At 32.2% G+C, this 13,651-nt stretch overlaps 2 protein-coding genes across 2 annotated transcripts in view; one reads left to right on the top strand and one right to left on the bottom strand.

Annotated features, from left to right (window-relative positions):
- Window positions 1-5,169, top strand: part of LOC130902271 (U5 small nuclear ribonucleoprotein 200 kDa helicase) — a 28,328-nt gene extending 23,159 nt beyond the window's left edge. Inside the window, exons 16-18 of the mRNA XM_057814256.1 lie at window positions 1,052-1,294; window positions 3,427-3,669; window positions 4,879-5,169. Of these exons, the coding sequence (XP_057670239.1) occupies window positions 1,052-1,294; window positions 3,427-3,669; window positions 4,879-5,118 (726 nt within the window). The 3' untranslated portion in view covers window positions 5,119-5,169. The remainder of the gene's footprint in view (window positions 1-1,051; window positions 1,295-3,426; window positions 3,670-4,878) is intronic.
- Window positions 5,170-11,710: 6,541 nt separating this feature from the next.
- Window positions 11,711-12,768, bottom strand: LOC130902276 (diphthine methyl ester synthase). Its single transcript, XM_057814268.1, has one exon. The coding sequence runs from the start codon at window positions 12,717-12,719 to the stop codon at window positions 11,877-11,879; it is 843 nt and encodes a 280-aa protein (XP_057670251.1). The 5' UTR covers window positions 12,720-12,768; the 3' UTR covers window positions 11,711-11,876.
- Between the last annotated feature and the right edge of the window lie 883 nt (window positions 12,769-13,651).

Below are 13,651 nucleotides of genomic sequence, written 5' to 3'. Positions count from 1 at the left end.
CGCAAAAAACTGTTAGTTCTTAGAAAAAAGTTTTGTTTTATAGCAAAACGATATTATAATTAGTATTACATATTTAGTATAGCGAAATACGCTGTTTGGTTTTGTAAATTCATCAATTTAATTCTTTTCTTGATATTAAATACCACATTAATAAGTACTTTAGAAAGTTATAAATTGGTTTTTGGAAAATATTTGGAAATATAAGAGCCATTGGAACTATTATCAAATAATAATATTGTCCATAAATTTAAAGTAAACTTGACATTCTTCCTTCATATTACTTTATAACAGGTAAAAATTGACTACTAACTACATACCACATGAAAACTTAAATCACAAGTATTGTGACTATTATAAAAACAAAAAAATGTGGTTCTAGAGGAAAGGATTCATACTTTTTGGTGTTTATATTTTACTTCTAAAATTTCAAGCAATGAAGTTTTATGTGCCCATTTTTTCGATGAGAGAAATAAGAGAAAAAAGTCATGAAGGTTTTTCGACTTTTTTAGGAACAAATTCGAAATTTGACAACAAAATTATCAATCAAAGTATTAATTCTTATTTTTTTAGATGTTTAGTGTTAATTTGAATCATGTGGTATATATATACCAAGATTTTATATAGAGTGACAAACTAGGCTTTTGTAGACAACAAAACAAACCATTATTTATAGTCAATATACCTAATTCTGAAATCTTATCTGACAAAATTAATAGCAATATTCATGCCAACTAATAAAAACCCAGTAACTACATCAGAATATCTTAAAAAGTCTTTTAATTCTGGCTTTAGTTAAACTCCAAAGTAATACCAAAAAATCAGGTCAAATATTTTGATAAGAAAATTGAAAACAAGAAAGCAAAAAAATAAAAATACTAATTAATTAAACTATTCTATAATTAATTTGTGTGTTGATATCAGAGCCAACCTTAAATTAAGTTAATTTAATTTTTAGTCAATTTATTTTTGGTCGAGCTGTTGAATATCTATCTTTTATGAATTATTCTCCCCACCGATTCCTTCTTATTGCTTACTCTACATATTTTTGCAGGCACATTTATGTCGATTACAACTTGGAGCAGAACTTCAAGGTGATACAGAAATGGTACTTTCTAAAGCTATAAGATTGATTCAAGCTTGTGTAGATGTACTCAGTTCAAATGGTTGGCTTTCTCCTGCTGTAGCTGCTATGGAATTGGCACAGATGGTGACACAAGCTATGTGGAGTAAAGACTCTTATCTTAAACAATTACCACACTTTAATCCTGACGTTATCAAGCGATGTACTGAAAAGGTGAGCTTTTCATATGTAAAAAAATGTGTCAGCATTGGATCTTGCATTCAATTGAAATAAAGCAGTTGTTAGCTATAAAAAATATATTAAACATTTAGTATGTAAGTTTAATGTATGTAACTGTTACATACACACTTTGGTCTTCCAGCTGGATATGATCAGTGAAGGTTTGAAGTATTAACCAGTGTAATTATGAGTGTGGGTATAGTGGCAGTAAGCATTGTTATATCATTCAATCAAAACAAATAATTTGAGTAATGTAATGGAAAAATTACTACTCAGATTTCTCATTTTAAAGGCGGTTCACGCAAATGATTCAAAATAAAGCATAAATATCTGGACCTATCTATGGTGTTATTACTATATAAACAGTGTTCTTAACATGTGTCCATTCCTTGTCACGACTCTGATCCAACTCTCGCACTTTTCACTTTCTGAAGCGAGAGAAAGGTATATCTCATTCCTGCTATACTCCTCCACAAATGTTAACGATACAGAGAAGATACACTGATAACAAAACTATACGTTTTTCATGCAATTACTTAAAACTAAGTTACATGAATACTTACAAATATGAAAGAAAAACAGCAGCAGCCCGTCACTAGAAATAACATCGTATAGTATTGCATGTGCCGTTGACCATTGAATGATGGTTTATATTTTACTTAGATTTGATGTAAATTTCACCTTTTTATTTTTATTCGAATATGTTTTGTAGTGATGGTTGTTTGGTCGATGTGAGGATATTCTTATCATCGATATCATCATGCATAAATACACAAGTTTTAATAATTCGGAAAAAACCGTTCCTTATCTAGCCGTCCACCTCGATTTCGAATACGCAATCGGATATGCGACAAGCTGCCTTGTGTAGACAAGAGTTAGAACATTCCAATTCCTTTTTGCAGATGTTATGAAAAAATACATGTGTACAATCATGTAATTCTTTCTTTCTGTTTTTCTAGACCGTGACAACTGGTCAAAACTGATACATGTTTTCCTGAATTCTGAAAATTTGGCTTGCTTGTAATGTCTTCTGAGAGGAAAAATTCATCAGGAAGCTGTAATGTAGTTCCGAACAAGAATTATGACGAAAAAGTGCCAGTGTCGTATCGATTGGGCTGTTAGACCAAGTAATACGGTGGATAATGTGCATACTCACTTTTTTCCTGTATGATTCATTATAGCTGTCTTAAAAACACAATTACAACGCTCGATTAAACCATTTAACGTGGAATGATACAGCGAATTCGATGCGTGCTGATTAGTTTTAAAAGACCTGAAACAATCTCGAATTGTGTGCCTTACGATTTGCATCTGCAAATGTACGTGTCGGAAAACGTGCGAGAATCTATCAAACATAGTCAAGCAGTATCTATAGCATTCATATCGAGGTATAGGGCCTATGATATCAATTTGTACTTGGTCGAATCTGCCTTTTAGAGCAACAAATTGATCTGGTAAAGTCCTTACATGTTTAATTATCTTGATGCATGACAAATTAGTTGCTACTAATGTGTCACTACAATGTTATGTAACCTGGTCAAAAGCGCATATTTCGTGGTGAATTCAACAATAACTGATCAAGTTTGTCACTACGCTGTTTGAGAGCGAATATACTATATTTAATGTAAGTAGGCGAGAATTTTTGAGAAAAGCTAGTGATTTCCAGTGACTAAGTTAGGATTGTTTCAACGTGGCTCCCATACAGAGGTCTGATTGGATATTGGAGTCCATACGAGGGTGCACCAGCAAGGTCGTTTCTGCCAAATCGCGTTTTATTTTTTCGGAAGCTTGTATGTCCTTGACATTTTTAGCATCAGTGATAAAAGTTTAATACGACCGTTTTTGGTCTTTTGAATTTTCGTATTACTTCTTTTCAATGTGTGGCAAAAACCCTAGGTATCCCAAAAACACTAATTCCGGTACACCAAAGACCTAAAACTTGTTAAATCTTTAGAATACTATTTTTAAATGATTCGAATGCTCTTTGGATAATGGTTCATTAATACAAAATAAATATGCTACTTTGATACATATTCCATACAAAAAATATGAATTTGAAAATTTATGATTCGTTATGAGTCAGTAATGTTGATTCAACCATTAAATAATTATTCAATTATTTTAAGGGAGTCGAAACTGTGTTTGATATTATGGAACTGGAAGACGAAGATAGAAGTAAACTTCTTCAAATGACTGAAAATCAAATGGCAGATGTAGCGAAGTTTTGTAACAGATATCCTAATATCGAGTTAACTTATGAAGTTATAGACAAAGATCAAATCCATTCAGGTTCCTCAGTACATGTAGCTGTACAATTAGAAAGAGAAGATGAAGTTAGTGGACCAGTTATAGCTCCATTCTTTCCACAGGTAATTTAATAAAATTGCTCTCTTCTTCCTTAATAATTCTTGAAGTTGCTTTCAGAAAATGTGAATTGCTTTTATCAATAATTATTATCAAATTACATGTGATTGTAACCAATTCAGCTTCATCTTAATATGTAAAAATATATTTCCTCGAGAAGATGGAAAAATATATTTTAAATGGGAACTATTAAATTTTGGTTATACAAAATGGAAATCGACAGAAAAAGCACTGTTTTTCATTATAATATTGTAACACTGGACTATGAAAACTTTCATTGTTATTGATAAAACTAACCATTTTACTAATCACTAACATTTCTCTTCTATTGTGCGCTGTTTTTATAGATAATTAGATTCTTTTTTGATATTGTCGTAGGCTTTTTGAACACATTTAGAATAATCTAGAACACTCCAGATATTCGATAACTGTATTATCAAATAGGCAAAGGAAATAATCTGATATCCTACACTCTCTAGAGAGCTTTTGCTCAGTTTATCTTATATATTATAATGCCAAATTCTACTAGTTTTATGGGAATCGTTTGTCTCAAATTTATTTACAGGATTATGTAAATAACCAATTTTTTTTCTGATTTTGTCACATTAACGCATTCTTCTGTATAGTATAATTTAGCAGAACAGCTCATACATTTTGATTTTCTCATTGGACTAGGTCCCTCAAGTTTCCAACAAAAAGAATAATGAAAAATATGTCAAACGAATTAATTAGGTTAATGCTAATAAGATGTAATTATTATAATGATCATAATGTAACAAATACCACGTGTGTTGAAACATTTTCGAATGTTACAACACCTGAATGCATAGTTTGCAAACATAGGCTGACATAAATATGTAATGCCGAATCAATATTAGAATAACAAAATTAGAGAAAAATAATAGACTTCTTCAAAAATGTATAATTATATGTGGCATTATAATAAATTAGATCGACATAAAAAACTATCTAGGGTGCTTTTAATTTGATATAACTGCAACAACTTGAGAACCATGAAGATAAATGGGTTCCTCAGGTTAGCGCAACTGACCTCCAGCTTTTAATATCTGTCTATAATTACTATATTGCTAGTATATTATTCCTTAGTAGTTTTTGTATATTGTGATGACATAAAAAAAATAATTTTTTATTGTGTACACTCCTAACTACTTATATATAGCTTATTAACAGTTTTAATTTGGATTTTTTTACAGAAACGTGAAGAAGGTTGGTGGGTAGTAATTGGAGAACCCAAATCAAATTCTCTACTTTCAATCAAAAGATTGACACTCCAACAAAAAGCGAGAGTGAAATTGGACTTTGTGGCACCTAGTCCTGGTCATCATAACTACACACTCTATTTCATGAGCGATGCTTACTTAGGTTGTGATCAAGAATATAAGTTTTCTATTGAAGTGGGCGATTTTGAATCTAGTGCTAGTGACTCTGAGTAGTTTTATACAATTCAACTGAATTAAAATATAAATATATTTACTTTTAAGTAATTATGTTTTTCATTTCAATTCTAATCAGCATTCCAAAATTATGAGTTAGTATGGTAGTTCTAATATCAATTGCAGAAACTTTTTGTAAAGGGAAATCAAAAACTCACTTTGCTGACAAAATCATCTAAGCAGTTATTTTATAAAGCGTAAATAGTTATAAATAGTTTTAATGACAAATTTGAATTTTTGGAACCGTTGGTGGTAGTAGTATGGCAGTGTAGACAGTAGTGTGTGTGTCCCAAAAGAAATACTACATATTGTTTAGTTATGTTGTGTTTTGTTGAAAACTATGATTTTTTAACCATGGAAAATTTATTACAAAAAGTAGTAATGAAATTGCACAGGTAACTAATAATTTAACTAGATAGATTTTGACATGTAGTATGAAATTGTTTAACTCATATTTGATTATCTTGAAAAGAAAATAGTGCGTAATATTATACTGCAATCAGGTATTCCAGAATTAACAAAAGTTAATCCTATTTATTAAATAGAAAAATACAAAAGGAAAGAAAGAACTGACGAAAGTACGCCGTAAGTTTTATCCAAACTATTTAATATGTATACAAGAATGGGTTTGAGATACTGACAGATATAAAGCAAAAAATGACAGATTATTTACATTTATAACAGCGCTACGTGGAGATACTGAGTCGAATTATGAAAAGTTACCACATAATTGCGAGGATAGTAGGATGGGTGCAATATTATTTGTTCAAGATAAAATACTTCAAACATTATTCTCTTGACTAATAATTCGACAGTACTGTGGACAATAGTAAAAATTGCCCTAAAAGGGAATGTATTATTCTTCTCACTGGAAACAAAGACTGTTTTGTACCTAAAAATTTATTATTATCTAAAAAATTTGAAGACTATGCAGCTAATTATCATGAAAATATAAGAAATTTATTTGAAAATTGGTAGAAAACTTTTACTGATTATTCTACTACAGTTATTAATCGTTATGGACAATGTATTGTATCACTCGCGGTATCTCCTTAATTACAAATATTAATTGAAAAAATTGAAGAGAGTACAACATGGGATCAATTCACGCCTGGTAGGGGAAGAAGGGGAGCATTCGGCCTCAAAGCATATCATACATACAGAAATTTTCTTCTCTTTAACGAGCTTTTTTAAAAATTGCTTAAATATTGATATTTTTTAGGAGTTATTAAACAAAAAACTACCATTTTTTTATCTTATTTTGTTAATAATAATTGCAATTTTTTACCTGCACGAAAATCCTTCAAAAACATTTTTCTAGAGGTAATTCCGAGTCGAATGAGCTATCGCTCATATTTTTAGGACCTTTATTTATATTTTTCATGTTTTTAAACTTATTGATTATAGTAACAGGTCTATTCTTGATTGTAAGTTAAGGAAAAAGCTTTTTGAATCTGTGGTACTATCTATTTTTACTCACTGTAATGTTGTAAACTATCCTCATTTTAACTTTGCATAGAAAAATCGTATTCAATATGTATAAAATGTATGTTGTAGATTTATTTTCTTAAGAAAGTATTGAAAAATACGACACCTTTTATTTGAGAAAAAAATTGTTTTTCGTGAAATAATACATAATGTACATGTGAGACATAAAAATCTGCCTCAGTACTAATATGAATTTTTCCAAATAAATTTCACGTTTGTAGCTATTAGTGGTTAAATGCTCTCCACAAAGACCTTAAATTGTGTAGTATAAATTCTATTAAATCTAAGTTCAGAACACTATTAGCTAATATGTAAACTGACGTAGTGTAAACGAAGTAGTGCGTCTGCATCAACTTCTGCAAAGTGCGATGCTGATACTGCTGAGCTAGCTGAGGGAAGCCGTAAACCAAAATACAGAAAATATGACGATAAGTATCTAGATTTTGGTTTTTCTGGTATTGAGATTAATAACGAAGAGCGCCCACAATGTGTTGTTTGCATGAAGGTTTTATCTGTTGAATCTATGCTACCTAGCAAACTGAAACTACATTTAGAAACTGTCCACCCAAACATGGTTGGGAAACCAAGAGAGTTTTTGCCAAAGTGACATATCGCATTGCAAAATGCAAAAAACCTCACACAATTGCGGAAGAGCTGATTTTACCTGCGGCTGTTGAAATGGCAAAGATAATGATTGGAGAGGAAGCAGGGAAACAGCTTCTTAAAATTCCTCATTCCAACAACACAATAAGCAGGAGGATTGACGACATATCTGAGGATATTAGCAATCAACTTATAAATAGTTTGAGAGGTAAAGTGTTCGGAATTTAATTAGACGAGGTTATTGACAGTCACAAAGACGCTCATTTGATTTGCTACGTTAGGTATGTGAATAAAAAACAGTTCATTGAAGTCTTGTTGTTTTGTAAAGAAATTGAAGGAGGCACCTCTGGTAAAGAATTGTTTGATATTGTTGATGGTTTCATGGCAGAGAATGATATTAACTGGGAAAACTGTGTTGGGGTATTTACTGATGGAGGTCGGTTAATGTCAGGCCACTACCAAGGACTGCAGTCTCGCATTCGACCAAATTCCCCTCATGCTGTTTGGACACACTGTATTATACACTGAGAAGCACTGGCAACAGGAAAGTTCAGTTCAGAGTTAAGTGCAGTTTTAAAAACTGTGATAAAAGTAATAAACTTAATCAAAACAAGACCAATAAAGGCCCATATTTTTTCTAAGCTATGTGATGACATAGTCGCTCGACACATGTTTCTGTGTAAAAATAATGTTCTTGCTGATATGTTTATTGATGAAAGTTTTCTCCTTAAACTGGCGTTCCTGACAGACATTTTCGAAGGTTTGAATATTCTTAACAAGTCTTTGCAGGGGAACAATACAGATATTTTTCAAATGACTAGTAAAGTTTAATTATTCAAGAAACTTATGCTTTGGAAAAGAAGTTTGAAGAGTGGAGATTGTTCGATGTTTGCAATGCAATGACTATGCAATTTTAGCCTACAAAAGTGCTATTCTATAATATAAAAATGAATCGCAAAATGTGTTGGTAAGCGCATAACTCAACAACGCCTGGACCAATTTGGCCAAATCTTTTTTTAAAATGTTCGTTGAAGTTCAAGGATGGTTTTTACGGCGAGAAAAATTAGAATTATTGCTGGAAAAACCCTAAAAATAGCTCTTTTCTTTTTCCCATACAAATGATTTGTAACTAAAACGTAGTCAATTTGAGCACTCACTGTTGTCTAAGCAATGTAGGTGTGTTCCTAACGTCAAAGATCATATCTATCAAAACAATGTGTGTGTGTGCGTTGGAGCACAGAATACATAGTTGGAGGAGTTTAATGTCGCGTTCCGAAACTCGCGTTTCTTTTGTATTAGTTTCGGCACGCGAGATAAAATGCAGCAGTTTCCACGTCATTACATCAGTCAAACAAAAATCGCGTTAGCAACAGTGTTTTATTATTTTTTTGACTTCAAGTCATATCAAATTAAAAAAAAAAAAGTTGTCTGTTACCTAATCTACTGAGTTTGCTTTTGTCAACTGATACACGAAACAAATTCGTATATCGTGTTTTTTGCAGAGTGTTTAGTTAGTTAGTGTTTGATTAGTTCGTGATTAGTGAAAAAATAATGTATATTTGATATGCCTCCTATAAGACGAAGCAATTTAGGTAGAAGAACCAGAAATGCTACAAACCAAGCTAATTACCGATCTAATCGTACTGCACAAGAACGTGACGACGGAAATGAACGTGAAAGAATTCGGATATCACAAACGCGTGAAGCGCGAGCGCGACATTCAACTAATAATCGCGCAAGTTTGAATCGAGCTGCTTTCAGTTATGATGTGTCAATTGACTACAGTAACTACCAATGTGTTGTTATTGGTTCTATGAACTCGGTTTGCTCACACTGTAAGGCATTAAAATACAAAAACGAAGCCAATGGATTGTGTTGCGCAAATGGTAAAGTGAAATTGATACCATTGGATCCACCACCAGAACCATTGTACTCATTGGTTTCAGGAATAGGAACAGATTCTATACACTTTTTGACACATATCCAACAATATAACAATTGCTTTCAAATGACTTCATTTGGGGCAACAAATGTAGTTCGGGAAAATTTTATGCCAACTTTCAAGGTATGTATTTACTTGAAAATGACGCTCATTGGGATCAAACTCTCAATGATGCTGTAATATCATCACACGCTCATCAAATACGAACATTGTTTTCTATAATCATATCTACATGCTTCCCATCAAACCCAATTGATTTGTGGATCAAGTACAAAGATTATATGTGTGATGATATTTTGTATCAAATACGGAATAGAATGGGAAATCCAAATATACAAATAAGTGAAGAAATTTACAATGAAGCATTGATTTCAATTGAGGACATGTGCTTGATAATGTCAAACAAACTATTAATTCAATTAGGCCTGACCGCGCCCAATCGTCCAATGCATGACGCTTTTAACCAAGAGTTGCATCGAGAAAGACTGTATGATCTCAACGCTTTGAAAGAATTAATTCAAACAAATCTTCCACTGTTAAATGAACAACAGAAGTATGTATTTGAAACTCTTATGAAAGTAACAAATGATGAAACTGGAGGGATTTACTTCTTAGATGCACCTGGTGGTACAGGAAAAACTTTTTTGATTTCATTAATATTAGCAACAATTCGCTCACAAAATAAAATTGCACTTGCACTCGCTTCATCGGGAATCGCAGCAACTTTGCTTGAAGGTGGTCGAACAGCCCATTCAGCACTAAAATTGCCATTAAATATGCAAAGCAATAAAACTCCAACCTGTAACGTTTCGAAGAACTCTGCAATGGCAAAGGTTTTGCAGCAATGTAAATTGATTGTTTGGGATGAATGCACGATGGCACATAAAAAATCTTTGGAGGCTTTAGACAGAACCTTAAAAGATCTACGGAGCAATAATAACCGATTTGGTGGTGCAATGATTTTATTAGCAGGAGATTTTCGTCAAACATTGCCAGTGATTCCACGATCAACGCCAGCTGATGAACTCAATGCATGTCTAAAGTCCTCCAATTTGTGGAAACATGTCAAAGTACTTCATTTAAGCAAGAATATGCGTGTCGAGTTGCAAAATGACCAATCTGGAAACATATTCTCTAAACAACTCATTGACATTGGTAATGGCAAATTACCTATAGACTTGTTGACTGGCTGCATTAACTTTCCTCAAAGTTTTTGTCAGTTAACTCAATCAAAAGATGAACTTATTCAGAAGGTGTTTCCAGATGTTTCTCAAAATTACAGAAACCATGATTGGTTGAGCGAACGAGCTATACTGGCTGCAAAAAACATAGATGTAAATGAATTAAATTTCAAAATTCAAGAACAAATTACAGGCGAATTGAGGATATATAAATCAGTTGATTCGGCTACTAATCAAGATGATGTAGTCAACTATCCACCGGAATTTTTAAACTCGCTGGATTTGCCAGGATTGCCACCTCACAATCTTCAATTAAAGGTCGGATCGGTGGTTATAATGTTGCGAAATATCAACCAACCGCGTCTTTGCAACGGTACACGGTTAGCGATAAAAAAATTACTAAACAATGTGATAGAAGCAACTATACTCAAAGGAAAGTATAAAGGAGAAGATGTTCTCATACCGCGCATCCCAATGATTCCGACTGATGTGCCATTTGAGTTTAAACGACTACAGTTTCCAGTGCGGCTTGCTTTTGCTATGACTATAAACAAGTCCCAGGGGCAATCATTAAGTGTTTGTGGTATTAATCTAGAAAACCCATGTTTCTCACATGGTCAATTGTATGTTGCCTGTTCCCGTGTTGGAAAACCATCAGATTTGTTTATCTATGCGCCAGGTAATCAAACAAAAAACATCGTATACCACAAAGCACTACAATGATAATAATAATAATTATTTATGATTCACATGATTAACAATAAAGCGATTACTTACTTTTAAATCCTTATATATGTTTTATTTAATTATTTTTTATTCACAACGCCCTATCACCAGGGTGACGGTTCTGTTCAGGAGAATTTTTTAAAATACGTAGGCACAAAAACTGCCACATTACAAATCTTTTTGACAGGACGAAGTCTGTCGGGTCAGCTAGTACATAATACAATTAAATTTACTCCATTTGAATTTATATTTGGACACTAATAGGTGAAATTCAAATGAATTTTTATTCCCACATTTTATACAGATTATGCTGAAAAAACAAAAATAAACTTGAAAATGTCTAAGAAAATGAAAACAAACCATTGTAAAGCAATAGAACAAACTTTTAGACAACCACTAACAGAAATGTTACACTAATACTAATTTAAAATTAGGATAACTCCACCCATAACTCCATAATTTAAATAATCTTGCTCTCTTGCCTTATAAATTAGGCTATGCTTGAAACAAAATTGATTTTCAGTTTTTTATTCAAAATTTTGATATTTCAACTGAAGTAAACTAATTTGAAACTATTCATCTCTTATGAGAAGAAGCTAAGCTAAGAAACTCAGAATAGATCAAAAGTTTTGGAGCTCACAGATTCTTTGAATTTCTGTCTAACACAGTTATATTTCCATGTTTACTTTTTACATTTTTACAATTGGATTTTATTGTAAGGTCATTTTTTAATTATAAATTGAATAAAATTTATTTTTAAACAGTAGTTTCAATAGACTATAAATTTAATAAAAAATGTGTTGAAAATAATCGATTTATTATGACAAAAATGATCCAGAATTGTTTAATGAAAATTGTGATAAGTATTCCATTTCAATTGGATGTGTAACAGGTCCTATAATTATCAAAGAATGTAAAGGTGCACCTAAATCAACTGCTGACATTATTTCTAAATTGCATACAACAATTTTCTGAGTATCTGATCCAATCCTAGCTAATCCTACACATAACACTTCTTCTGCTACTATAGGCTTCTCTCCGGCTTCTCTTTTTCTTTTAATAATCTGTTTTAATTGTTGAGAAGCTTCACTAACTGTCATGAATTTTGGAGGCAAATACACTTTTCTTTTCATAGTTAAACTTTCTAAGGTCGGCTCTTTCACTTTTATATCCAATAAACATAATGTATGTAATTTATTTTTAAAATTATTCACTATTTTGTCATAAAAACTATCTGGTTGCCAGGTATCTGTCCAAAGTGGAATGGAAACAGTTTCCCCAAAACTATATAGTTGCAAACCACAACAACCTACAGCATTTAATACAGAAGCATTATGAACCACTTGAACTGGTATATTTTTTTCTTTAGCTCGTAGGATGATATCAGTATGTGTTGTCGCACCAAAAGGATCACCTACTACTAATAATGCCACATTTTCCTCTCTCGCTCCTTGTAGAATAACATTAGCTTCTAACTCCACTAAGTCTCTGTCTGCAACAATTAAAGGTCTTCCGTAGAATTTCTGTAATTCCTCTATTCCACAGGTTAATATAGATGTATAAGATTCTAAATATACTCTATCACATTTTCTCACAATTTCAAGACCTTTAACAGTAATATCTTGAGGATCTCCCAAACCTAATCCAATAATATAAAACATGTTTTATTATAAATAAATAACCTCACATTATATATAAACTGTCAATTTTGACTTTATGTAGAGTATATGAGATAATGGTGCGTTCCACCAAGCGTTCACAGCGCCTGAAATACTCTTTTCAGCGTTCCACATAGCGATTACGATCGTTATGGTCGCGGCGGAAGCGTCACGACAAACGTTCACTACGACCCTTGTCAAGAGGTGGTTGGAAGTGAGCGTTGAAAGAATTAGCCGAATTTCTAAAATTCAAGAAACGCAGATTGCAAATATGACAATATATCTTATTATTTGATTCGGTATGAGATGTTATAAATACTTTTGAAGCATTCTTGTGACGCACACATTTTACTATCGCCGCAGAAGATTTTGATTTTACTTTATTATAAACACTCCACTAAAAAATTCAATGACTTACAAATATAACATAACCTTTTAAAGATTTCGCTTTATAGTTTTTGTTTTGCCATTCGCTTATATTTATCTCAACGCTCAAAACGCCTCGTAAGCCATTCTTCTTAAGCTTACGATTACAACGCTCTAGATTAAGTGGAACGGCAACGATCGTGGTCGAGAACGTGATTATCATGAGTGCTTGGTGGAATACACAAATGATGTGTGTGAACAAATTTTCGGTAGCTAAAATTAAAATATAAACAATGGAGTCATCGAATCCTATAATTAATTATATGTAAAAATATTTTGTTCACATTCATGTTGGGAACCAGTTGGGCCAGCACTCTGTTTTTCTCGAGATTTTTTTTTCTCTGTATATTTATCTTCCTTTTCCTATATAATCTAGTTTTTATATAATTAGCAATCACTATTCAATACACAATTATATTACACGGAACATCAAAATACAAACTGAACGATTATACGTTTGGCACTTTCATGACGCTTACGTTCTGGCCTCACGCAAAGGATGCGGAATT

This window comes from Diorhabda carinulata, chromosome X (assembly GCF_026250575.1).
Source record: "Diorhabda carinulata isolate Delta chromosome X, icDioCari1.1, whole genome shotgun sequence".
NCBI classification, from domain to species: Eukaryota; Metazoa; Arthropoda; class Insecta; order Coleoptera; family Chrysomelidae; genus Diorhabda; species Diorhabda carinulata.
This window is presented reverse-complemented; position numbering and strand designations above follow the sequence as displayed.

Excerpts from the sequence above, each read along its gene's own strand:
- LOC130902276 (XM_057814268.1), bottom strand. The coding sequence starts at position 12,719 with ATGTTTTATATTATTGGATTAGGTTTGGGAGATCCTCAAGATATTACT.